The 23,872-nt window shown below is 58.8% G+C and overlaps 1 protein-coding gene across 1 annotated transcript; it reads right to left on the bottom strand.

Annotated features, from left to right (window-relative positions):
• Nucleotides 1-8,057: 8,057 nt before the first annotated feature.
• On the bottom strand, nt 8,058-18,307 carry PTPN7 (protein tyrosine phosphatase non-receptor type 7). The gene is made up of 10 exons (XM_082330444.1): nt 18,221-18,307; nt 16,569-16,797; nt 15,926-16,109; nt 15,395-15,479; nt 14,624-14,700; nt 11,734-11,871; nt 10,732-10,842; nt 9,966-10,123; nt 8,985-9,098; nt 8,058-8,444 (listed from the first exon to the last, which is right to left on the bottom strand). Exons 2-10 carry the CDS (start codon nt 16,697-16,699, stop codon nt 8,351-8,353), a joined length of 1,092 nt encoding a protein of 363 aa, XP_082186570.1. The 5' UTR covers nt 16,700-16,797; nt 18,221-18,307; the 3' UTR covers nt 8,058-8,350.
• Nucleotides 18,308-23,872: the final 5,565 nt, after the last annotated feature.

Genomic DNA, 23,872 nt, shown 5'->3' with positions numbered 1-23,872 from the left:
CGAGCGGGGCCGGGCCGGGCCGAGTGGGGCCAGCGGGGGCGGGGCCGGGCCGGGCCGAGCCGAGCGGGGCCGAGCGGGTCCGGGCCGAGCCGAGCGAGGCCGCCGCCGCCGCCCCGGTATTGTCCGCGCGCCGCGCGCCCTCCTGCCGCACCGCCGCGCGCCGCCCCGCGCCCCGCGCGCGCCGGGTGGGGCCCGCGCGCCGCCTGCCGCCGCCGCCACTGCTGCCCCCTGCCGGGTGGGAGGACCCGCCGCTCCCGGCACGGTGCCTCCGGTACGGCCCGGCCCGGCCCGGCGCCCTGCACCGCTGCACCCCCAGCACCCTGCACCCCTGCACCCCCAGAACGCTTGCACTGCCAGCACCCTGCACCCCAGACACCCTAGCACCCTGCACCCCCAGCACCCTGCACCCCAGACACCCTAGCACCCTGCACCCCCAGCACCCCAGACACCCTGCACCCCTGCACCCCCGCACCCCCAGCAGCCTGGACCCCTGCACCCCGGACACCCCGCACCCTGCACCTCCAGCACCCTGCACCCTGGACACCCCGCACCCTGCACCCGCTGTGCCCCCAGCACCCTACACCTTGCAACCCAGTACCCTGCACCCCAGCACCCTGCACCCCTCCACCCCTGCACCCCCACCCTGCATGCTGACACCCAGCACCCCTATACACCCTGCACCCAGCACCCCTGCACCCCCAGGACCCCTGCACCTTGTACCCCCAGTTCCCCTGCACTGATCACCCCCTACACCTTGCACCCCTGCACCCCTGCACCCTCAGTACCCTAGGACTTTTGCAACCTCAGCACCACTGCACCCTGGACCCCTGTGCCCTGCAACCCCCCCACCCAGTACCCCCAACACCCCCTGCACCCCTGGCACACCTGCATACCCTGCACCCCAGTGCCCCTACAGGTTGCACCCAAACCATCCCTACAGCCAGCACCCCAGCGCTCCTAGCACCTCTGCAGCCAGCACCCACTGCACCCTGCACCCCCAATACCCCTGCACTCAGCACCCCTGTACCCCCAGCACCTCGGCACCCTGCACCCAGCACCACCCCTGCACCCGGCAGCCCTTGCACCTTCCTGAGTCCTGCACCATCTGCACCCAGCACCCCCCATGCACCGAGCACCCCCTGGGCCCTTTTGCACCCAGTGACCCCTGCACCTGGCAGCCTGCACTGGGCAGCATGTGCCTGGCACCCTGCACTAGCTGGCACATATCCTGCACCCTGGGACAGAGCCTCTGCAGCAGCCAGCACCTGCCCCCTGCAACCATGCCAGCTGGGCAGACCCCCAATCCTGCACCCTTACCTGTCTCCTCCCCTGGACCCCAGCTTCCCCATGCACCCAGGCGTCCCACAGGGCTCCCCAGCACCCACAGCAGGGCTGGGCCGGCCCGTGGGGCTGCTCCCCTGCCCTGCAGCCCCTCTGCAGCCCACGTCACGGACCCCCTGTTATCACCTGCCTGAGGTACGGCCACGGCAGGAAAAAAACGTGCCTGGCGAGGGGCTAAGGCAGCTTGGGTGGCACAGCAGGAGCCGCTCCTCTGCCACGGGTGCTCCTTCCTCCGGGCTGGTGAAAGCAGCTGTGCAGAAGTGCTGGATGCTGCCAAAGGACGATGCGGCAGCGTGATGCCAGCGGTGGCGAGGGTGAGGTCCCAGCAGGGACCCCAGCCCCTGAGACTCAGCGGACACTAACGGGTGAGATGAGGGTGACCTGGAGGTCCAGCCCCGTGGGAGCTGCACTGTGGTGTGAGGGGACCTCATGGGCACGAAGGGGATCTCGTGCACATGCTGTTTTCTTTTCAGTCACTGGTTTTGTGGATTTGGAAGTTGGGCTTTGACCTGGCCCTTTGCCCTTGGGCCTCAATTTCCCCAGGCAGTGGGCTGCACGTGCTTTCGTAGTTTGACCCAGTGCTTTGATTTCCCAAGACAAGACCTCTGCAGAGTCGGGAGCCCAATGTCACAAGAGCTGATGAGCAATTTTCCACATGTAAAATGAGACACAATCCAAAGGCACGACTTTCTCAAGGGATGTTCCTGTAAGATTGGATATCAGGAAAAATTTCTTCACCCAAAGGACTGTCAGGCCCTGGCCCAGGCTGCCCAGGGCAGGGGCTGAGTCCCCATCCCTGGGGGTATTTAAAAGCCGGGGATATGTGGTGCTTGGGGACAAGGGTTAGTGGTGGCCTTGGCAGCGCTGAGTTAACGGTTGGACTCGATGATCTTAAAGGTCTTTTCCAACCTAACCGATTCTATGATTCTGTGATTCTACGAGATGTTTATACAACCTGCTGTGACACCAGCCTTTAGAGATCAGGTTGGGCCCTGCAGCCTCGAAACCCCCTCATTTTCACCCAGCTAAGCTCTGCTGGGTTGCAAGGGGATGCTAAGCTGCTCCTGCGCTCCAGGTACTTGGGGTGGCCATGCTTGTGCTCTGCTTTGCCCTTCCACATCGATGCTGAGCACTCAGGGCAGCCCGCTGCTGGCGGCACTGGCCGGCTGTGCAATGCCAGCAAGGCTCAGTTACATTCAGGCTGGATTTGAGCCAGTCCTAAAGGGAGGGCTGACACACGGGGGCATCTGCAATTCCCTTACACTGGGGTGAAGAGGCAGGACCTTTATTCCAGCGGTTTTTGGGGAGAGCCCACATGCAGAGGAGGTTGCTCACGCTCCCACGAGAGACGAGGATGCTGAATTCACTGCTGGGGCTGCCTGGCTGCCCGAGACAAACGTCTATGCACAGAAAACAGAGAAACTGAGCTATGGTTGGATCTGCCTCACGGTGGGTATCTTGGAGCCCGGGACAATTAATGGTAGGAAAGAGTTTCCATCATGTGGTGGAAGTCACTGGGAAGTTGCCTTTGTTTTCAGAGACAGAAACCATTTTGTTTTCAGAGGTGCTGCAGCCTGCTAAAGATCCCTGTGCTCTCAAAGGGAGGCCTAAGGAAGCACGAATATCTTTGCTTTCTGTAATTACTCCATTGCAGCTCCTCAAACCAGTGAAAAATTCATCGTCCCCCAATTCTTGTGTGTAGTTTCTGCCTGAAGCTGTTTTTTTGTTAACAGATTCCAGCCCAGGGAATGTCCCTGCACCAGTTTGGGGCTTCCCACCCAAAATGCCTGTGGCACTGAAGTTGTTAGCAGAGATTGCCTTCTGATAGCATGGGTGTTACTGCTGTCCCTGCCAGAGAACCTCTGTCCATCCAGTGCTCAAACAAAGCATGATGCTCTGCTCATAGCAGACATGGGAACTGGGCGAGTCCATCCCCACGCCGGGAGAGACATGAGCAAATGAGCAAAAAAGACCCTTTTCCTGTACTGGCCCCCCTCTGCCCATCCCCATTTCCCCTATCCCCAGCACAGGGAGGGCCTCGCGCCAGCCCTGGCAGGTTTGGAGACATCTGGTTCTTTCCAGCTGGTTTGAACCAGGGGGTCCCAAGCTCTGCTCCCTGCAGAGGAGCCATGGTGGCACGTGCAGGGCTGAACGAGCCAGATCCGCTCCCCGTGGCTGCACCTCTACAGCACTGTCCCCCATTGTGTCACCCCGTGGTCTCCGTGCCAGGAGTGTGGGACTGGGCAGAGCGTCTTGTGCAAGAGCCAGCACCGCTCCAGGACCTCTCCAGACAAGAGCATATTTGAAATTCCCAGAAGGTTTTGATGTGGTTGCTCAACTAAGTTCCTTAAAGAAACTGAACTGTCAGGGCTGTGCTCTGTGTTAACATGGGGTAGCGGGTGGCTTATTCTCCGTGTTCTCCCATCTCCGTGTTCCCCCATCTCATGGTTTAACCACTGGGTTCCCAAACACCAGCACGAAGAGATGTCACTCCTGTGCCCCACAGTGTCCCCAGTGCTCCCAGCCACCAGGTCAACCTGTCCCTCTGGTGCTGGGTGGGGTGATTCTGGGTGGACCTCGTCCCCTGTGGGGTCCCACCTGCTGCCGGTGCTCTCATGGGGCCTCCGTGAGCTCCTGGGATCCCAGTGCTGCCCTTGAAATGTCAAAGCATGCCTTGAAATGTCCTTTCTGGGTGATGGCAGTGTTTTTGGGTGGAAGTGTTGATCTGCCTGAAGGTAGCAAGGCTGTACAGAGGGACCTGGCCAGGCTGGGTCGATGGGCCCAGGCCACTGGGTGAGGGCCACCAAGGCTCAGGGCCGGGTCCTGCACTTGGGGCACAAGAACCCCAGGCACCGCTGCAGGCGTGGGGAGGAGCGGCTGGGAGCTGCCCGGCGGGAAAGGGCCCAGGGGTGCTGGTCGACAGCCACTGGACACGAGCCAGCAGGGTGCCCAGGTGGCCAAGAGGGCCAGTGGCATCCTGGCTTGTATCAGGAACGGTGTGGCCAGCAGGAGCAGGGCAGGGATCGTCCCCCCGTGCTGGGCACTGGTGAGGCCGCCCCTCGAATGCTGTGCTCAGCGCTGGGCCCCGCACCCCAAGGCGGCCATGGAGGGGCTGGAGCGTGGCCAGAGCAGGGCAGCGAGGCTGGGGCAGGGGCTGGAGCACAAGGCTGGGGAGGAGCGGCTGGGGGAGCTGGGGGGGCTCAGCCTGGAGAAGAGGAGGCTGAGGGGAGCCCTCATCGCTCTCTGCAACGGCCTGAAAGGAGGCTGGAGCCGGGGGGGTCGGTCTCTTCTCCCCAGGAACAAACGATGGGACGAGAGGAAATGGCCTCAAGTTGTGCCAGGGGAGGTTAACATTAGATGTTAGGAAAAATTTCTTCACGGCGAGAGTGGTCAGGCACTGGCACAGGCTGCCCAGGGCAGGGGTGCAATCACAGTCCCTGGAAGTGTTCAAAAAACATGTGGATGTGGTGCTTAGGGCCATGGTTTAGAGGTGGGCCAGGCAGTTAGGTTAACAGGTTGGACTCGATGATCTCAGAGGTCCTTTCCAACCTAAACGATTCTACGATTCTATGATTCTATGGCTTGGTCATTGATTACTTGGAGTCCATGAGAACGCTGTTAGAGACTTGTCTGTGGTTACATTGCTCACCTGAGTGGAGAGCTGTTACTGAATACCCAAAATGCTGGATTTTGGCACATCCTACCCCAATGCCCTGCTCTTCCAAGAAGCTGGCTGAAGCAGTGCCCTGCTGCAGCCTGCAGTGGTGTGCTATGTTCGATGGGGACACCATGCAATGCACTGGCACTCTTCATCAGCTGCAGTGAATTTGGAGCACCTTGGATCTCCTTGCCACCAGCAATGCCTGCTGATATGCACCACATGGACACCATGTTTTTTTCTCCCATCCTAGGCAACTTCCAGCCTGGTGAGTTGTTGCAAGTGTAGGAAATGGATTACCAGCCTGGAAAACCTCCAGTCACATGGAGAAGGGACGTTTCCTGAACCCTGGGCAGGACCTGGCCTGCTGGGGACATGGTTTGCAGGAGTTTGCAGCCCAAGGACCCCAGCACCAGCTCCCTGCCCAGTTGCCTGAACTGCACCTCCAGCAAAGCACAGAAACACCATGAGAAGGAAAAAGGCAGCTGGGTCCATGCGAGGGTTTTAAGGGAGGGGAATGAGGAACAGGAGCAATCTTGGCCCTGCTGGAACCCCTGGCCAAGCTCGGGGGCTTAATCTCAGCCTGGGGCACGGGGAGATGTGAGATTTCGGAGTGATTCCTTTCCTTTGCCTGCTGGGCACCCCATGGTCTTTATGGACAGGGTGAAGAAGTTTTGCAGGACACAGGTATAAGCCTGACACAGCCAGACCGGATCAGACACCCTACTTCACCCCTGACATGGGGTGAGCCCTGGGATGGTGTTTTGCAATAACGCAGGCAATAGCCCAGCGTAGCCCTGAGGAGCGCTTGGGAAATAAATACAGGGAAGACGGAGCGTGGTAATAGCCTGACAAGTGTCTTGAACAGATAGAGCTGGTAGAAATTGAGATTGAGAGACAGGAAAACTGCTTAACTGATCATGATCTGCATCAGACAGCTGAACTGGCAAAACTCCCAGCACCCGATGGGGAATCTGAGAGGGGATGACAACACCCCCTGCCCGGCCACCGGCCCCAGCGCTGCTCCTGCGTGCCTTGGGAGACCCTCAACACAGCTCACTGCAAGCCTGCCCTAACAACTCTCCTTTTGATAATAAACTGAAAGCATGAGAAAAATGGTGCATGTCCTGCTGTCCAAGGAGCGTGGGGAAAGACTGTGCCTTGGTGCAGTTTGTAGGCCTTTCAAGTTCCCCTGCCTGATGGCAATGTGGGGAGGAAAGACTCGGGAAGGAGGATGCCATGGGCCAGCTGAGTAAAGCCTGTCTCAGACAAGCTCAAAACTTCCATCAGTGGCTTCAGAGACACCACCAAAGGCAACACCGTGACATAAAATTAACTGAGAAGGCAAGGTCCTGAGCCATGCTTTGACCTTTGGGGGCTTGTGGAGGCTCTGCGGTCTCTCCAAGAGCCCAGGCACCGGGCAGGAGCCCCGCAGAGACCAAGATCCCTCCAGCAGTACCCAGCCAGGCAGGTTCAGTGGCACAAGGAAGGGTTAACTTGATGGCCGTACAGGGAGATTGCTCTGCCAGGGGATTCAGAGGCTGTAGGTGGAAGGACCTGTAGGTGGAAGGACTACTTCAGATCTGGGTTTTTTTCCTGCTGCGGGGCCAGGGAGTGGGTTTGTTGCTGGTGCTGTGGGAGGGGGCTGTGCTAGCAGAGGGTCTCTCACTGTCACTCTTCCATCCCCTCTCTGAGACATTTCTCCAAGAGGGTTTGCTCCTTGCAGTAAGCAGATGCTTCAACGTCACTTTATCATGCTATAGCAGGTGCCCTGGCAAGTACTCTCTCCAGAGAGTCTGCAAACACATGAGAAGAACTCATAAGGACTACCAGGGCTCAGCAATACATGATAATTTCTGTAATATTGGCTATTTTTGCATGGTGGGACATGCCTGGTCTGCCACTGGGTTTGCTACTTATGCCCAGCAAGATCAAGGAGAAGAAACTGACTTTGGGTCACTACTCATCCTTGGACAAGGCCGATTCACTTGTTCACTTACTGCTTTTATAGAGTAAATGGAGAGGAGCGGGAGAGGAGGAAGGAGAGGAGCAGTGAGGATGGGATCCTGGCAGGGGGGACATGGGCCTGAGGACCCCCCTCCTGGACGGATGGACTGATGGCAAGACAGGAGAACTGCAGAGTCAAGGATGAAAATTCTCTTCTTATTCAATCATTTCTCCTCCCAAGAGAGTGCCAGAGCCTGAACAACAAGCACTAGGGCAAAACGGTTGGGCAGCCATTCAACTGCCTTTTGGGGACCCTCAGAGAAGTGGAGGGGGGTCCGTGCACACAGCCCTGATCTGGGGATGCTCCAGGAGCTGAGGCGAGCTCAGACTCTCAGCAAGAGGACTGACCTTTTTTTCCCTGGATCTCACCCACCGAGTGGGCCACATCACGGCTTGTGGGCACAGGCAGGCACAGGCCAGGCAGCCCTGAGCTCCTTATCAGCCCTCACTGCCCAACAGCGTGTGCAATGCCCATCAGCTGAAGGGCAGTTTTGAATAGCTTTGAAATATTTTACAGAATATTTCCATCTCCATGCTTTGTGCCAAAATATTTCTCCTTCTTTTTTCCCCCTGAATGTATCAGTGAAAAAAGCCTAAATATTATTTTGTTCTGATTTCAGCAAAACCCCCACCCTCAGGTAACAAAGGCAATTGGGAACGTGTTGCTTGCACTTCTTAGGAATATCCCCTGCTTTAAGGCTGTTGAGAAGGTGTTGGCCGAAGGGGGAGAGGAAAGTAAGCCATGTAACAAAGGCAACCAACTGTGCACCTTTTGTGCCAGATCATCAAGGTGCATCTTTAGCAAGAAGAGCATCACGGCGCGTGCTCGGAGCAAGCCCAGCCCTGCACACAGCGCGGCCTCTGCCCGCAGACGATAGATACGCAGCTGGGGGAGAGGCTCTGTTTATTTGCAGGGTAATTGTTCCAGCTCTGCATCTAACGAGTTAAACATTTCTGTGCAGCTAAAAGGCAAACCGTGCTCCCGGCACTCACCCAGCTTCAATTCCTCTGCACAGCTTGCTCTTCTGGTTGAGGATAAAACATAGCACATTTCAAAAGCCAAATCTGGGTGAAATCCAGGGGTGAAATCTGCCTTGAGCCAGCAGCAACGGCCACCTCGAGCACCCACTGAATCCCTCATGTGAACCCACCAAATCCTCCTGGTCCCCAGGGTCTCAAGGCCACAATCCCCATGGATTTGCTCAGCTGTGCTCATCCTGAGGGATGCTCATGCTGCTGCTCTGTGGCCCGGCGGCAGTAGTAAGGGGGTTTGGTGGAGATGTCCCCAAGGCTGGTGCAGGAGACATCGGAGCAGGGAGCCAACAGCCCAGTGGGAGCCCTGTGCTAGTGGCCTCCCTCCTCCGGCAGCTGGGAAGCGTAGAGAGCTAGTGTGTGATGGAGGAACTGGTACTGCTCGCTCGTCTGGATCATCCCACCTCTGCAAGGGAAAGGCAGGTCCTGTTGACACCTTGCTGAAGCCCATAACCCCATTCCCGGTTCCCTGCTCCCGGGGCACAAATATTCCTGCTTCACCCACCACACACAGGTACATCTGAAACAGGTGCCAGAGCTGCCCAAAGAGTATTTGGGCTCAGCACCATTGCTGGGCTGTTCAAAACGCAGATTAGCAACTGATTTGGCTCTAATTTTTACCAGTACTTCTTGAAAAGTGGCAAAATCAAGTGTTTCTGAATTTAGTGGCTGAGCTGGAAGGGGCAGACTGGCTACCAGGTTCAGAGCCGCTCTCCTCTCCCTCACGTCCTCAGAGCTACAACAGCCCTGACAGCAAAACCAGTCCGGCACTGGGCAATTGCTTGCCGTCACCACATCTGCATCTTTCAGCAACCTTTCTGGTTTCCATCAAAAATTGTCCCCATGCCCCTTCGTGATGCCCATCCCCACATCCCTCCTGCATCCATCCTCCTAGGCTTGGCACCCAGCAGGACCCTCCAAGGAACAGCCTGCTCTGAGCACCCACCTGTCTATGCGGAGCCGGCACACGATTCCCAGGATATCCACATTCCCCTTGTCCTTCAGCTGCTGGCACCCGATTCTGGTAGCGATAAAGCAGCCTGTCCGGCCGATGCCTGCGCTGCGGGACAGACACAGCTGTGCTGAGCACCAACAACATCCGCTGCCTGGACCTTGGTCTGTCCGAGCTGGACATACTCCTGGATTGTTTGCTGCCATGATTTCTTCCTAGAGGGATGCTGGGGTCCTGATCCCAGCTGCCAGACCAACTTCCTTAGCCAGACACCAAAAGACATGGGCTGGCATCACTCTGCCATGGCAAGGGGGTCCTGCCATGTTGCACAGCCCAGCTGAGGCTGCTCTGGAAGCACAAAACCAGTCTGTGCCCCCCATCCCCGTGCAGTGCAGTGGTCTGCAGCCCGTTCACCTCCCCTCCCAGCTGTGCTCCAACCCCAGGCACTGAGGGGTCTGCCCTGGGCCAGCCTGCAGCATCACATGCCAAGTGTGTTGCGTAGGGATGACCTGGCACTCTGCTCCACTGTCCCCAAATTCACTTAGCGGTGAGAGAAAATACACAGAGGCCACCTCCTCCAGGAGGGCTGCCCTGAAAAACAGCTTCACAGCCGAGTCGCAGGCCATGCTCAGTGTCAGAGGCAGCAGGAGCCTGAGCCGTGGATCTGCCGTGGGTCTGGTGGCTGGGTCCTGACCCTGCAGAGCTCTCCTACTCCCATCTCGCTGTCTGCAAACCCAGGTACAAATCAGATTTCTTTACAGGGCACTATGCACCATGCTAATGCCACTATCCTGATGCCAGGACAGGAGTTGCTGGCTGAACAACTCTGCTATGGGGATGCTGTGCCCTGGGATTTCTGCACCACAGCGGGACCAGCTCATGAGCATTTACATGTGGGATTTTCCCCTCCAGCATTTTCAGACAGACCCCAAGGTGAAGGGCACACAGGGGCTCAGGTGAGGGGAAAGCCCTTACCTGCAGTGCACAATGATGGGCCCTGGGCTGGCTGGAGCCTGGAGAATCTCCTCCACCTTGGACACCAAGTGCAGCAGGGGCTTGGCTGACTCCGGTGTCTGCTGATCCGGCCAGGAAGGGAAGAGGATGTGTTTCACCTGGCGGCATTCACCTTCAAGCTTTTCCAGCACAGAAGAAACAGAAATCAGGACGCGGGAGCATGGATTCGCTGGGCTGGGCCAAATGAAGACATGGAGTCCAGCTCAAGCAGAGGCCAGGCAGCCTGTGCCCGTCTCATCTGCTCTCCTCCCAGATCCCTCTTTGAGCCTCTACCAGACACCCAGGAGAGACCCCTGGGCCAGGGACTCTGCGAAGTGTCCCATCGCAGAAGATGCCCCGTCCCAGTACTGTCCCCACAGTCCAGGCAAAGCCAGCAAGATCCTTTTGGCTAGTGTCAGCCCAGGGTGACTACGGAGACCCCGTGGGGCAGAGCCCAGTGGCACAGTGCAAACAGCAAAGGGCTAACTGAGAAGGTGTCCCCAGCTGACCCCCTCTCCTCTCCCCTCCAGGGCTGGGTCCTGCTCCCACTCAGCCTCCTTGGGTGGCCAGGAGCTCTGCAGACCTGTCCTCTGGCAGGGGACTCATAAGACCCAGCTCTCCGAGCCATGAACCCTCTGCTCCCCTGTCACACAGCGTTGCCACCCCACTAGAGAGCCTGGGGGTGTCAGGGGCACTGCCAGACCCTGCTGGGCTCCCCTTCTGACCTCAGGACAGAGCTTGAACCCACCTGGATGGAGAGATCCCGGATCACATACTCCACGCACTCGCTCACCCCCTGCACACGGATGGTGAAGGGGCCGTAGATGCCCTCCTTCTCCGGCCAGTAGTGGACACATTTCTGAAAGAACAAGGCAGGCTTCATGGCTGTGGAGATGCTCAAGGCACCCACTGGATGTCTGAGCTATGCTTTGCTCAGTGCTTTTGGGAAGGAGCATCACTTGGGGAGGTGTGGGGGAGTGGGGAAGGTGGATGTGGAGTGATACAGAGGGGAAGCTAAGGAAGGGATAGATCCCTCTCCCCACATCTGCTTCCCCTGCACCCTTTCCCATGCCCTGCCATATGGCTTTCAGACCCCGGGGCTGCACGGCTCTCCCCGGCCCCACGGGAGCTGTGCCTGGGCCAGTCTGTGTCCTGCCAGACCCAGGAGGGCCCAGCCTGCCCAGTGGCGGGCACAGGGATGCTGTGCCAGCCAGGGAGAGAAGGGAGGGAGGAAGGACATGGCCAGGAAAGAGAGGGTGAGTTCCCCCAGTCAGATGCTGCTTGGACGGGGAGCCAGGGATCGCAGCCAAGGCGCAGGGCAGCCACCACACAGGGCACAGTGCTGCTGGCTCCCAGCCCAGCCCACATCTGCCAGCGGAGAGCTCCCAGCCCAGGAGGAGAGCTGCTCGGGGCTGGAGGGACACTGCTGACCACTGCTTCTGTTCCCTCTCCCAGGGGTTGTCCTAATCTCTTTATCCTATTATCCAGCTGGCAAAGCATGCCCAGAGCACAAGAGGCCACGTGAGCAGGAGAGGCTTTGCTGGATGGGGCCAAGGCTGCAGCCCTGGGGCTCTCCTCCTCCGTGTGTGAGCCATCAGGGGTGCCCTCTGAGAGCAAAGCAGAGAAAGCAAGCAGGTGCTCAGACCCCACATTTGGTCTCGCACAGCCCTTTACTGTTGTTATTACCCCACACCACTCCTTTGCTCCTGGCTAGGGTGCTGGGCCTGGGCCTGGGAAGGGACAACAGTACCTCTTTGCGCTCCTGGAGCTTGGTTATCATGATGATGAGGGGTGCCTCCTCCTGCCACACCATCTCCCAGAAGTCGGTCACGGTGTTCAGCATGGGTCCCTGGGTGGCGATGTACTCCCGGGGCCGCCCTGCATAGCCCTGCCAAGAACATGGTCCATCAGTGACGCTGGGGGGACCCTGACGTGCAAGGGGAGCCTGTCTCCAGGCCACCCCAGCTCTCGTGATGCTTGGCTTCCTCTACAGGTGAGATGCTGAGCCACATGGGCTATTTCCTACTAAACCTGTCCTTCAAATGCTTTTATAGACCTGATTAGGAACTACCAGACATCCTCTCCATCCTCCCAGTCCCACAATCCAGGAGCAAGCCCATGGAGCAAGCCATGTGCACCTAAGCTTCTTGCAAGCATCCCCAGGTTATTGGTGTGACAATAGCTGGTGTGATGGACATCTTGGCGACGCAGAGCTGACGCTTCTCACCAGAGGCATTTCTCCAAGGACAAGCAGAAGTCATCAAGCTCCACTCTGGCTGGGACCTGGGATAGTCCCAGCTGGGTCCCACCAGTGCTGCCTCCCCACCAGGCTCAGGAGGGGACATGGCAGTGCTCAGCAGCAGGAGGACTGGGTCTGGGGACAGCTGGAGGGGTGGTCAGCACAGGCCACTGCCCTGCCTCTGCCCCAGGCTCTGTTTTACAGGTCCAAGCATCCTCTGCCTCCACGGTCACTTCCTTCCCCAGTATAAAATTGCCAAAGAAACAGAAAAGCTTGGAGGTTCTCCGAGTCTGCTCAGCTCCTGCTTCACACCATGGCCTCATGGGCAGTGCTGCTGGCCCAGCAGTGGGGAGAGCATGCAGCGGCAGCAGGCAGGAGCTGGAGGGCAGGCACAGGCAGAGGTGTGGGAAAGTAACGGGATCAGTAACGTGTTACTCCAGCTCCCAGCTGGAGATGCAATTTGGCAATACAGCAAGGAGTCAGGGACCCAGCTGAGGATGCCCTGGGGATGCTGGCGGAGGCACCCACAGCACCCACAGCTTTTGGAAAAGCCAGTACACAGCACTCCGGGCAAAGCTTCATGGCTTTGTCAAAAGAGATCTCAGTTAAAAATGCACCCAAACGCCTGTGATTTAATCCAGGTCTTTCCAGGAATCCTGTTAACAGTTTGGTCCCACAAGAAGTTGCACTGGCCCAGCCAAGGGGCAGGAACATTTTCAGGAACATTTTGTATAGCCCTTTTCTCATGCCTCAAGATTATTTCTTTTTTGTAGGAAACATGATTTTCCATTCAGAAGGAGGCTTGCAGTGAGACCTGGAGGTGTCAACACTGGGAATTCCCCCCCACCTGCTCCTCATTCTCAAAAACATTTCATGGGGTATAGCCAGCAGGAAAAACATTCAGTCCCAGGTGGGGGCTAATGTGATCAAACACCTGCAGAGCTCTTCCAGACTCGCTCTGCCTCCCAAGCATGCCAGAAGCAGCCTGGGATGCTAATTTGCTAAAGTGCCCACAAATTCCTGCACCGTGACAGCCCTGGAGAGGTGAAAATACCAGCTCCACACAGGGATGTGTGGGCACACGTGCTCAGGTGTGTGCACGTGTATGTGCACATGTGTGCGAGACAGGGATGGGTAGTGTTTGTGCATTTTTGTTAGCACTCCTGTGAGATGGAGAGGATGCCACATGCTCACATACACCCTGATGCATGTGGACAAGGTGATGGCATCACCCGACGTGAAGCTGTGTGCTGCCAGGCTGCTTCAGGAAGACTACTCAAAGCAGTCCTCTGCTGCCCGTGTTCAAACCCTCATTTGGACCAGCAAGCCTCCCAACAGTTTTAGGCATGGTGCTTCTGTGGCCAAAGTCAGACTTTGACCCCCACTGCAGGATGCCAGCAGCTCACATCACTGCTGCCTCGTTGGATCACACCCATGAGCACCATAAGAAAAAAAAATGCTACTAAATGCCCTCCAGCCCCAGCCTGTGCCCTCAGACCACTTTCCAGGGGTCTGTCCGTCATACTCTAGTATGGCATTTCTGTGGGCTACTTTTCTGAGTCACATTCCCACACTCTCCTCGCTGCCACGCACCCAGAATGGCTGTGGACCCACCTTTGCTTCCCAGTGCCCCTGGCCTGTCCCAAGGGGAAGGATGCTGAAATGAGATGAATTGCTCAGGAAGAAGCCTACCAACCAGGCAAAGCTGGTACCTGGCTGACACAAGAGCCTGTTTTAGGGTGACATATGGTTCAGCACAACAAGTGAGACTGCAGCCTGGAAGGGGTCATTTGCACAGCAGGATGATTATCATAAATCAAGCTGCCTGAAGTAACACCCTTGGGTCTGGGGATTTCTCAGTCTCTGGAAAGGGACCCCATCGGGTGTCAAAGATAAGCCATGCCCTCCCCTTCGTTAGCTTTCTTCTTGGGAGACTGCAACAAACCCCCTGAGCGGAGAGGAAATTCCTAGATGTGTAAGGGTTGAACAGCACCGGGCTGCTGTGCTCTGTTGACACGGCTTGCCTCCTGTGGCCTTACCAGACAACAGGCTAGCGTACGAGGAAGAGATGGAGAAGCCACTGCGACGGAGCCCATACGGGTGCTCAACCCATCCAAACAGCGGGAGCCGAAAGCAGCCACCTTGTGAGGCTTTCCCACCAAAAGGGACACCGAGTCTGCTCTGCGCGGATGGAGCCACATCTCTCCAGCTCAGAAAGGGGTGGCAAGTTCAGACTGCTACCCCAGGGCAGCCACGGGACAGTGGGTGACAGTCAGTGTCCCGGCATGCGGGTCCCAGTGTGGCACCTGTAGCGCTGAGGAGTTTGCAGCCTGATGCCCTGTGAGCCATGGGCTGCAGAACCTGGGAGACCACCCGCTCTCCAACCAAGCAGGACACTCACCGTGATGTAGTTGGCGTTTATGTAGCTGTCTTCCTCCTGGTTCCCTGCCCTCCTGAGACAGACCCGGCTCTCAGGATCTGAAAGAGATGGCAGGCATTACCCCAGGGATAGTCTTTCAGAGCCTGACCCCGCTCATCCTCTCTGCCTCAGCCTTAGAGGCTGGAGACTGAGTCCTCCCAGCTCCGTGCCATGCTCAGAGCTGTCTGCACCCTCCCTTGGGCCCCTTTTTGCCCCATTTCACCCTCACTACCATGGCAGGGTACAGCCAGCCATGCCCAAACTTGCCTGTACCTCAGTGAGCATGTAGGGTATCTCACCCGCCAGGCAATAACCCCCAGGACCCTCCCACAGTGCCTGACTAGAGGCCAAACGAGTCCTCCTATAATGTTCTCAGCCTTTATACCCCCAGTGACATGCCCCTGGGACATGTAAGGCCCCCACAGTGGCAGGGAGCAACCCAGGCTGGGCTGTCATGCACTGCACACCCTGGGAATACACCCCAAGGAGCAGCTCCCCACATACCACCCCCTAACACAGTGTACACCCCCTGCAACCCATCTCCTGCAACATGGGGAGCAGGAACAAGCACGGCAGGAACATCAAGAGCACCCAGGAGTGCCCACCCTGGTGCAAGGCTGCTCTGAGTCACCCCCCTCCTGTGCACAAACACCCATGCACGCACACAAGCACACACATGTGCATACACACCCCCCCCCGCCCCGCACATGGCACCTGGGCAAATGTGAGGCAAAGGGATGCAGTGGCACGTACTGGGGAGGATGGTTTTGTATCTGTCCTTGGCAGCACGTCCAGGGATCTCCAGCTCCTCCGGACTGACAAAGTTGGGTGGGATTTTCTGCAGTAGGAGAGAACAACTGTGAGGAAAACTCCATTGCTCTGCTGCTTGTGTCCCCTCATCATGGCAGAGCTGGTCCCCCAGGCAATGAGAGGCTGACCCAGGGACCTAGCAGCATCACCAGAGATGTCAGGTCCTGGGATGAGCCCTCTCCTTAGGCCAGATGTGGTGGGACACCTTCCAGAGGGGCCACCTTGGGAGAAGAGCTTGGCATGGGAGAGCAGGACAGGCTTCCCAGGGATGCAGGAGGGACTTGTGTGCACCAGGGAGTGGGCAGCCAGGGGATACCCAGGGCACCCCTCACCCCTGTCTGCCCACATCGCCTTCTCTGCCACCAGTGCTGCGGGGCACAGCTGGGCTCGGAGCCTCCCTCCGAGATGTCCACCCCTGCCAGTCCCCCCCACCACCAGCCCCTGCCATTCTTTGTGTGAAAACATCCCTCGTACCGAAAACTCCTCCTGGAGCTGCGTCAGGCTCTGGGCACGTTGCTGCAGCTCCTCTCTCCTCAGCACGTGGCTGGATGTCCTCAGGAACTTCAGTGTGATGTCCCGCGGCGTGCAGACGGGCTGGATGGGCTCCACGCTCCCCAGCGAGCTCATGTCCAGCATCAGTGACACATTGGAGCCCCTCCTGTGAGGCAAAGGGGTCCCTGGCTGACCCTCTGCTACCCTGGGACAGGAGGGCAGCCCATCCTGCCATCTCACCAGTTAAAATCACCCCACACCAAGCAAAAGTCAGGCAGAGAATAACAGAGGATGAAGAAAGGGGCCAGGTAGAGACCCCAGAAGATGTGGAGGGCGGGTTGAGGAACAAGGAACTAGCTGGTCATTTCACCTTTTTGCTGGAAAGCCCTCAAAGCCTGGTGTCTAGATTTGGCTGGGGCTAGGCGGGGTGGGGGTCAGGGCTGCCTCCACGCTTAGATCTGGCATCTGCACAAGTTGGCAGGCAGTGGGCTGGCAGGGCTGGGCTGGGAGAAGGAAGTTTGGGGGACCCAAGCCCTGGGGATGAGCAGTGCCGTGGGTACCCGCCGTTTGGGCTGAGACAGGCGGCGCGGGGTTTGGGCTGCAGACACCGTCCAGCCACGCTCACCTCTCCTGAAGACGCACGTGCTTCTTGGCAGAGGGACTGGGCTTGTCCGTCTTGTCCATGTCTGCCCCGGCTGCCCGGGCTGTCAGGCTGCTGTTATGAACTCTGGAGCACACCAAGCAGGCTTGTACCATGCTGCGGCAGCCACAAAGCCCTTGTCCTGAAGCACAGGGAGTGGACACGGGGGGCCCTCAGCTCCCAGGGAATCAAGGAGCCATCAGAGGAGAAGGAGCTGGAAAAGAAAAGGCAGATCTGAGAGATACCGTGAGGCTGGGTGGATGCCCTGACAGATGATCCCTAAGCAAGGGACAGGTTTTGGGTCTTCAGCTGCCCTGGAACCGGGGCCCCCAGCCCCTGCATCCAGGTGGGTGGCATAGGGAGAGCTCCCAGCGTGTTCACCCTCCAGGACGCCCACAGCACTGCAGCCCACACAGGCACCCACTGGTGACCCTGGGCATGGCACCAATGCCTGTCTGCTTGCACCGAGCACAGGACACCCACGCCCTGTGTTGGCGGAGCGTGGTCTAATTTTGGGGGAACCCAAGATGCTCTCCATCTCCATGGGAAGCACCGTGTATTTCCTGCCCTTCCCCGGCATGCCTGCTTCAGCCTGATGGGGAGTGGGGAGAGCTGGGACCTGCATGAGCACAGCAGCATTCAGCAGGTGAGATGGGGTGGGCTGTAGGCACCACAAGGAGCATGGCCAGCTCCTGCTATTGGGAGACACCGGGCCAGGCACCCTCAACAGCCTCACAGCTCTGGCAAGGGAGGCCCTGGGACAGTCTCCTCCATCCCACAGGTCTCAGCAACCATCAAGAGGAAACTGCTTTATCTGGGTGGTTGAGCAAGAGGCGATGGGGTAGCCCAGCTGGAGGGGGGTGCCAGGGCTCCACTGCCACCAGCCCCAGGACAGCCCCTGGCAGGGATGGGGAGATGCAGGTGATGCTGCTTCACCTTTGGGCAGAGCTCCTCACGGTGCAGGCAGCACCCTGGGATCATGAGGCTCCTTCTCATCCCCAGCTCCCTTCCTGAGAAGGAGATGGACCCCAAGGGACAGGGGATGCTGCAGAGTCGGAGCTCTCAGTGGGCAAAGAGTGGGATCCCAGGTACCTCATCAGCTCAGAGAGGTCTTGCAGAGAACCGGGTCCATGCTGTGGCCGTGCTGTTTGGGAAAACGGCTGGGGCAGGAGATGTTCCCCATGACTCCCTGCTGGGTGGCAGCATTTCTGGGGGTGGCAATGCCACCGCTGCCATGTGCACCATCCCCATGCTCTAGGCAGGGTGCCCTGGAGGGCCTGTCCCCGGGCCAGGCAGGGCAAGAGCAGCTGCTCCCCAGGAGTCGCAGCACCAGGGGAGATCCTGGCCGGAGACAGCAGCAGGCTCCAACCCCAGCAGCCATCCCTCGCACACCGGCCAGGAAACACCTGGGAGATGCCCCAGCCAAACCCCTGGCAGGCAGGAGGGCCCTGGGAAGAGCCCCAGCTGCCGGCACCTGCAGGGAGAGTGTCCCCATCACCCTGCCCAGCATCCCAGCCCTGCCCAGGGCTGCCCGGCAGCGAGCACATGCCCACTGCCCATGGGTGCCAGGGCCCATCACTGTCTGGTGGGGGTCCCCTCTCCAGTGGGCGGCACGGGCAGGCTGGGGGGCTGCCTACCTGCTGCCCCGTGGCGTGGGCTCCGTCGGTCCTGGCACAGGCCCGCAGGCGCCGCGCGTGTCGGTCTAACACCACGGTTTGAAAGTGTTCAGGAAGCTGCTTATCAAAGGAGCTGCTGCCTCTGCTGCTTCCTCTCCCTCCTTCTCCCCCACCCTGCCTGCCGCCCACACACATACCGGCCACATCGCCGCAGCTCGGCTCCGCTGGGCCGCCTGCAGCCCCAGCCCCGCTCCCCGCTGGCGAACCCCTGTCCTGAGCCTGTAAGCACAGCCCTGCCTCCCCAAAAATCCTGGGGTGCCTCCATGGGCATCTCCAGCAGGGCCAGTGGGGTGTGCTCGGTGCCCTTTGCAACCAGCCATGGCCAGTGCTGGTGCCAGCCCATGGGGCATGGAGGGTCAGGCGAGACCCAGCCATGGGACTGGGGCCACTGGCAGAAGGGTCGAGGTGGGATGCTTCATGTGTTGCAGTGGCGCTGCTCTGGGGACACCAGACCCCATCTGCCCCACAGGGAGCCAGAACGAGTCCTCCCATCCCTGCCACCCTGGCCATATCCCCTTGCCCAGGCTGTGCACCAGCCATTCCCCAACCCACTGCGGGGTGAATCAGGGTTCGGCACCTCCCACGCTCCATGCCCGGCCATGTGCAGTGTGGTCCTCATGCCACCCCATTTTCCCCCTAACCCATCTCTCTGTGGGTGCCACCCTCCACCGCTCTGGACCTGGGACCATCCCTGGGCACCTCGAGGGAAGACACGTGGGTTCTCCCTCCCTAGCAGGGCAGGGAAGGGGGTGTATTTGGGGAGGAAGGTCCCTGGAGGGTCTGGCTCAGGTAGGACAGGTCTGCCCTTGGGGCCACTGCACATCCTTCCTGCTGATGCCCGCTGCCGCAGCCCTGTCGCTCTTCCTGTTTGTTATTGCCCGGGCTCTGCGAAGAGACACTGCACGCTTCCTTCCTCTTCTGCCCCCACCCCGCTGTGCTGCAGCGGCTCCAGCTGCGTCCCCGCCAGCCACCACGGACCCCGCATCCCAAAGGCCTTCTCCTCGTGGTCGCTGTGCTGGGTCCTCCTTGCTGCCCTGGGGAGCCCCCCGCCCCGGGGCCACCTCCAGCCCAGCTCATTGTGGTGACCAGGCCGTCGTCCCTGGGATGTGCGGTGCTGGCACTGCCGGTCGCTGTGCTGGAGAGATGTGTGTCTGTGCATGCCTGTGTGTTTGCAGGAACATGTGTGCAAGGGGGTGCCAGAGTTTCATCCTGAAAACAACATCATCACTGGTGGCCTACGGGAGACGCTGTCAGTGCCACCTTTTACCCAAGAGCTGAGAGATCAGAGGGACCAACCTCCAGAGCAAAGTGCTAGGCTTGGCCAGCAGCAGAGCAACCTTATCCTGGAGACAAGGGCCACCAGCATCTGTATCTTAAGAGCAGATCCCAGGGTGCCAGCAGCCTCTGCAAACCTGGACTGGACTCTTTATCAGGCCTGAGGATGGCCTGAGGAATTGCTCCCCTATGTGGGATGAAAGGACTTGGCCGTAGGGGCCTAGAGACAGCTCCACCACAGACAAACAAGCCCCAGCACTGCCCTTCCCTCCCACCCTCTGTCTTCTGACTGAGAAGTCTTCCTAAGATGACCAGCTGTGCAGTACTTAACAAGGTGGCTGCATAAACTTGCCCTCAGTAGGGACCAGAGTAAACAAAGGGAGTTCTTTCCTGAAGTACTAGCCTGTCAGACAATTCAGAAGCTTCCTTCCTCAGCAAGGCTGAGGCTGGGACTGTATCTGCCGTCTTAGTGTAGTGGGCACCCCTCCCATCTGGGTGGCTTTGAGGTCAAGGGGTCCCTGAGGATGCAGCCAAGATGCAAACCCCTGGGGCCACCCTTCCTGCCTTTTGCTGGCCCAACCCTGTACAGACCTGCTGCCTCCTCACTGTCCTGTTCCTCTGGCACTGGGACAAGCAAGGGACAAGCTCAGCATGGTATTGGGGCAGATAGATACCACAGAGCTGCCAGCACACACGAGTCGTTGGGCATGTGTTGGTGACATCCATGTGCCCACACTCCCCCCCAACCTGCCCAACTGCCAGGTGCCTGTGACTGGGAGGATGGAGACAGCTGGACCCCTGCAGACCTTGTAGGGCCCAGGGAACATCCACAAAACCTAGCAGCACCCAAAGGTGCAGAGAAACGGGGCTCCGATCCCCAGAGCTGGGCTGTCCAGAGGCCCTCACTGTACCCGAGAGGCACCAGGGGCACACTCTGCTCCTCTGCACGGAGACCAGAGGGCAGCACTGGCCTTTGGGAGCTGGATTTTGGCCCTTTTTCCCCAAAAGGAATGGGAAGCTTTCACCAAAACATGGCTTTATCCAAGAAACAAGGTCAAGCTGCAAAAGTGGTGTGGAAAAAAACCTTTATGGAGGCCAAGAGCTCCCTGTGGGCTGTCAATTTTAGCGATCTGTGGCCCAGTGTGGTTTAAGAGATTTGATGGCCATTTCAAAGGATTTGGGATCCCCTCAGCAGTAAGACTCTTCCTCCTTCTGCCAGGTTCTGCCTTGGTCACGAAACCCTCCTGAAAGCTGCAGCGAAGGATGCAGATGCACTCCCTTTGCAAAATGACCTTGTGTGGTTGCCCTGGGACCTGGGTCAGTCTTGTGCCTCAGTGAGATGATGAACAGGGGTAAAAGAAGGAAACAGATACCGAGACACGGTGTATCTTCTGCCTCTGAAGCAACACATCCAGGTCCTCATGCTCAGGGAAGTACCCCAGAAAACCCTGCAACACTTTGCCACTCATGGACCTCCCCATGCCACTGGCTTGGCTCTACCAGCCACACGTGTACCTGTGCTGGCTGGGACCAAGAGGGACGCCCAGCACAGAGCCCCTGGGAACAACGCTGTTGGCTTTTCCTTATTCAGAAAGCACTGATGGAGACTGAAGGGACCGTCCTGGCCATGGGGACTCATCCAGGATGGAGGGAACGCAGGAGGGAAGCAGAGATGTGGTGCAGGGATGTGCCATGGCCCAGGCTCCCAGCAGCAGAAAAATCTGCACTGCTGAGACCTCCTGACCCCTACATGCATCTGATTGATAGTGCACGAATGGACCTCAGCGTACTTCCACCTGGCCAGCATGGCTCCTGTTCCTCCCCTCTGCTGAAGCACCAGCAGGCTGAGACGTGGCAACGGAGGTGCGTTTGGGGGGAGACAGAGCGTGGGAGGTCACAGCCCAGTGGAGACCCAGAGAACAAAAGACAAGGTGCTGGTGGAAAAGGAGGCATGAGCTGGTGGAGATAGACTGGATGTGAGGGAGACCAGGAGCAGACAGAGCAGGAACACCACTCGTCCCAGGGCACATGGGTGGGATGCACACCCACACGTGCAGAGTGAACGTCCTTGTTTACACACCAGTGTCCACCCATGCAGTTGAAGGGCATGCAAATACCTCGCTGGCCTCTGCAGAGCAGTGAAGTCCCAGAGGTGCACACACACACACTTTTGTGCACACTACTTCTGGCAACATCTGCGCCCCAGCTTGGAAGACAAATGCTGCCACCCTGCTCCTCCTAAGGGATGCAGGATGGGTCTTGCAGAGGGGTGCAACAGTGAGCAAAAAGCCAGGAGCTGCTCTGGCCGGCAGTACAAGGCGAGGGACCCTGCATCGCTGTTCAGCCATGCTCGTCCTGTGTTGCACCACCAGCTCTGCACTGGATGCATCAGGCTGGCCTGGGGTGCAGAGCACGGGGCAGCTGCCAGCTCCTACAAGAAGGGGCTGCTGGGGCCATGGAGGACCTGCAGTAGGGCCTGGCTTCGAGGGAAGAGGCTGCCCAGGCTGGGGGCAGACCCCCCACCCAGGAATGGTTTGCTGTCAGGACAGGACCAGGACTCCAGCACAGGCATCTCCATCACAAGCTGCCACAGGCAATGGAACCGGGCAGTCTCTGGAGGGGAAAGCCCAGAAGGGGATGGGGGGAAGCAGCACTGAAGGAAATGGCTCTGGGGTGGGTCCCACAGGGCCACAACTGTGCCCGCCGCCATCTTCCCTCCCTCCCCTGGTGGGGCAGGAGGGGTCAGGGCCCAGAACAGGAACATCCCTTGTCCCCAGCACTCCTCTCTGCTCTGACCTTGGTGGCAGTGGGGTGTCAGTGCCTGCATCCCTCAAGGGTGGCCTTTGCCCTTGTGCTCTCACAGCCCATGTGGAGAGCAGGACTTCTGCAGGGAGAACAGCCTCCCTGCTGCCAGATCCCTCCTCTGCCTCGCTGCAGAAACCCCAGCCTTGTCCTGTCCCCAGAGGCATCCCCCTCTCACAGCATCCCCAATGCCCAACATGGCGAGTAGGATGGGTGAGTGCGGCGTTGGTCTTTTGGGAGGTGATGATGATGCCCAGAGTGGTGCTGGGACAGCAGAGGACCGATGATGGAGGGGCAGATGCAGAGGGAAGGGTCCCAGCTGTTACCACATCAGCCATCCACCCCGGCCCACCTTGAGGTGCCCAGAGATGTGCCAGCCGTGGGATCCCGTATGTCCCCTGTCTGTGGACACCTGTGCATTAGGGTCATGAGTTGGGCTACAGGGGCTGGACAGGTTTGTGGCAGAGCCTCAGGGGTCTTCAAGAGGCTGTGTGGCTGTGGTTTTATTTTCAGCAAGCCCAGCAGGACGTGGGGACCCTACAGAGCTGGTGCTTCAGGGAGGGAGGTCTGGATTTATCCCTGACTGGTACTTGCAGGTTGTTCACTTGCATTTTACAATTCCACTTCCATGGGGTCATCTTGCACCCCGAGCATCCTCTGACCATATCCTCAAAGTCAGTTCCCTTCGTGCAAAGAGCAGGTCCCAGCTTCAGACTGAGAGTTGTTCTCCCCGCTAAAGCCCAGCCAGTCCTTACATTTCGCCCTCCAGCCTCCCAAGTACGAGCCTGCTCTCCCAGCCTCCCTGCCCTGATCCACACACCCCAGCACCTCTCCTCACCCTCTCCAAACAGCAGAGCAGCCCCAAAGTCACCTGAGCCAGGCAGGCACCAAACTGGCACCTAAAATGCAAATGGTGCCCCGCAGTCTCACTCCCCCGGGATTGCCTACCGCACCATGGCCTCGTCTCGCTGGGCCTCCGTCACCTTTGGCTCTAGCGCTCGGACAGGGCTGGTCTTGCTCCTGCTGACACGACTGGGAGCTCAGGACATCCTGCAGGGTTTTGGAAATTAGCCCATCTCCTTCGCTGCCTAAACATCGCTCATGGGCTTGAAGGTGAAGCGGCTGCCTTGGGATTCAGCAGACTCTGCTAAAACCAGCCGATCAGCTCCCGGCAGGTGTGAGAAGGACTATGCAATTAGCCCGAGCATCCCGCAGAGCCGGCCGCGGGGGGTGCAAACAGCCCAGTTACGGCACAGCATCGGGGGGCTCCGCGTCACATGCCCGCTGGCCTGGGGACAGCCAGGACCCAGAAGCTGAGCAAAGCACCTCTGCAGATTGCTTTTCCCAGAGAACAGTGTCTCGCTACTACGGCTTCCTCCGCGTGAGCGCATTCCCAAGGACAGCCCCGGCGCTCTGTGCCGCGGCGTGCAAACGTTTGCCACGCGCAGCCCGTGCCGGCAGGGCTGCAGGGAGCACAGAGCCCGCAGAGCAGTGCTGCACATGAGCCCGGACCCTCGGGCATCCCGCTGGGATGGA

Source organism: Platalea leucorodia (genome assembly GCF_965183815.1).
Source record: "Platalea leucorodia genome assembly, chromosome: 19".
Lineage (NCBI taxonomy): Eukaryota > Metazoa > Chordata > Aves > Pelecaniformes > Threskiornithidae > Platalea > Platalea leucorodia.
The sequence above is the reverse complement of the archived record's forward strand: the minus strand, read 5'-3'. Positions and strand labels throughout refer to the sequence as shown.

What these genes read in the sequence shown, in the direction of transcription:
- PTPN7 (XM_082330444.1), bottom strand. Translation starts at nt 16,699, where the DNA reads ATGGTACAAGCCTGCTTGGTGTGCTCCAGAGTTCATAACAGCAGCCTG. An exon ending in AGCTCCAGGAGGAGTTTTCG is followed by an intron (nt 15,480 to 15,925) that starts GTACGAGGGATG and finishes CTCCTACTGCAG; the next exon opens with AAAATCCCACCCAACTTTGT. An exon ending in ATACAAAACCATCCTCCCCA is followed by an intron (nt 14,701 to 15,394) that starts GTACGTGCCACT and finishes CATCTCTTTCAG; the next exon opens with ATCCTGAGAGCCGGGTCTGT.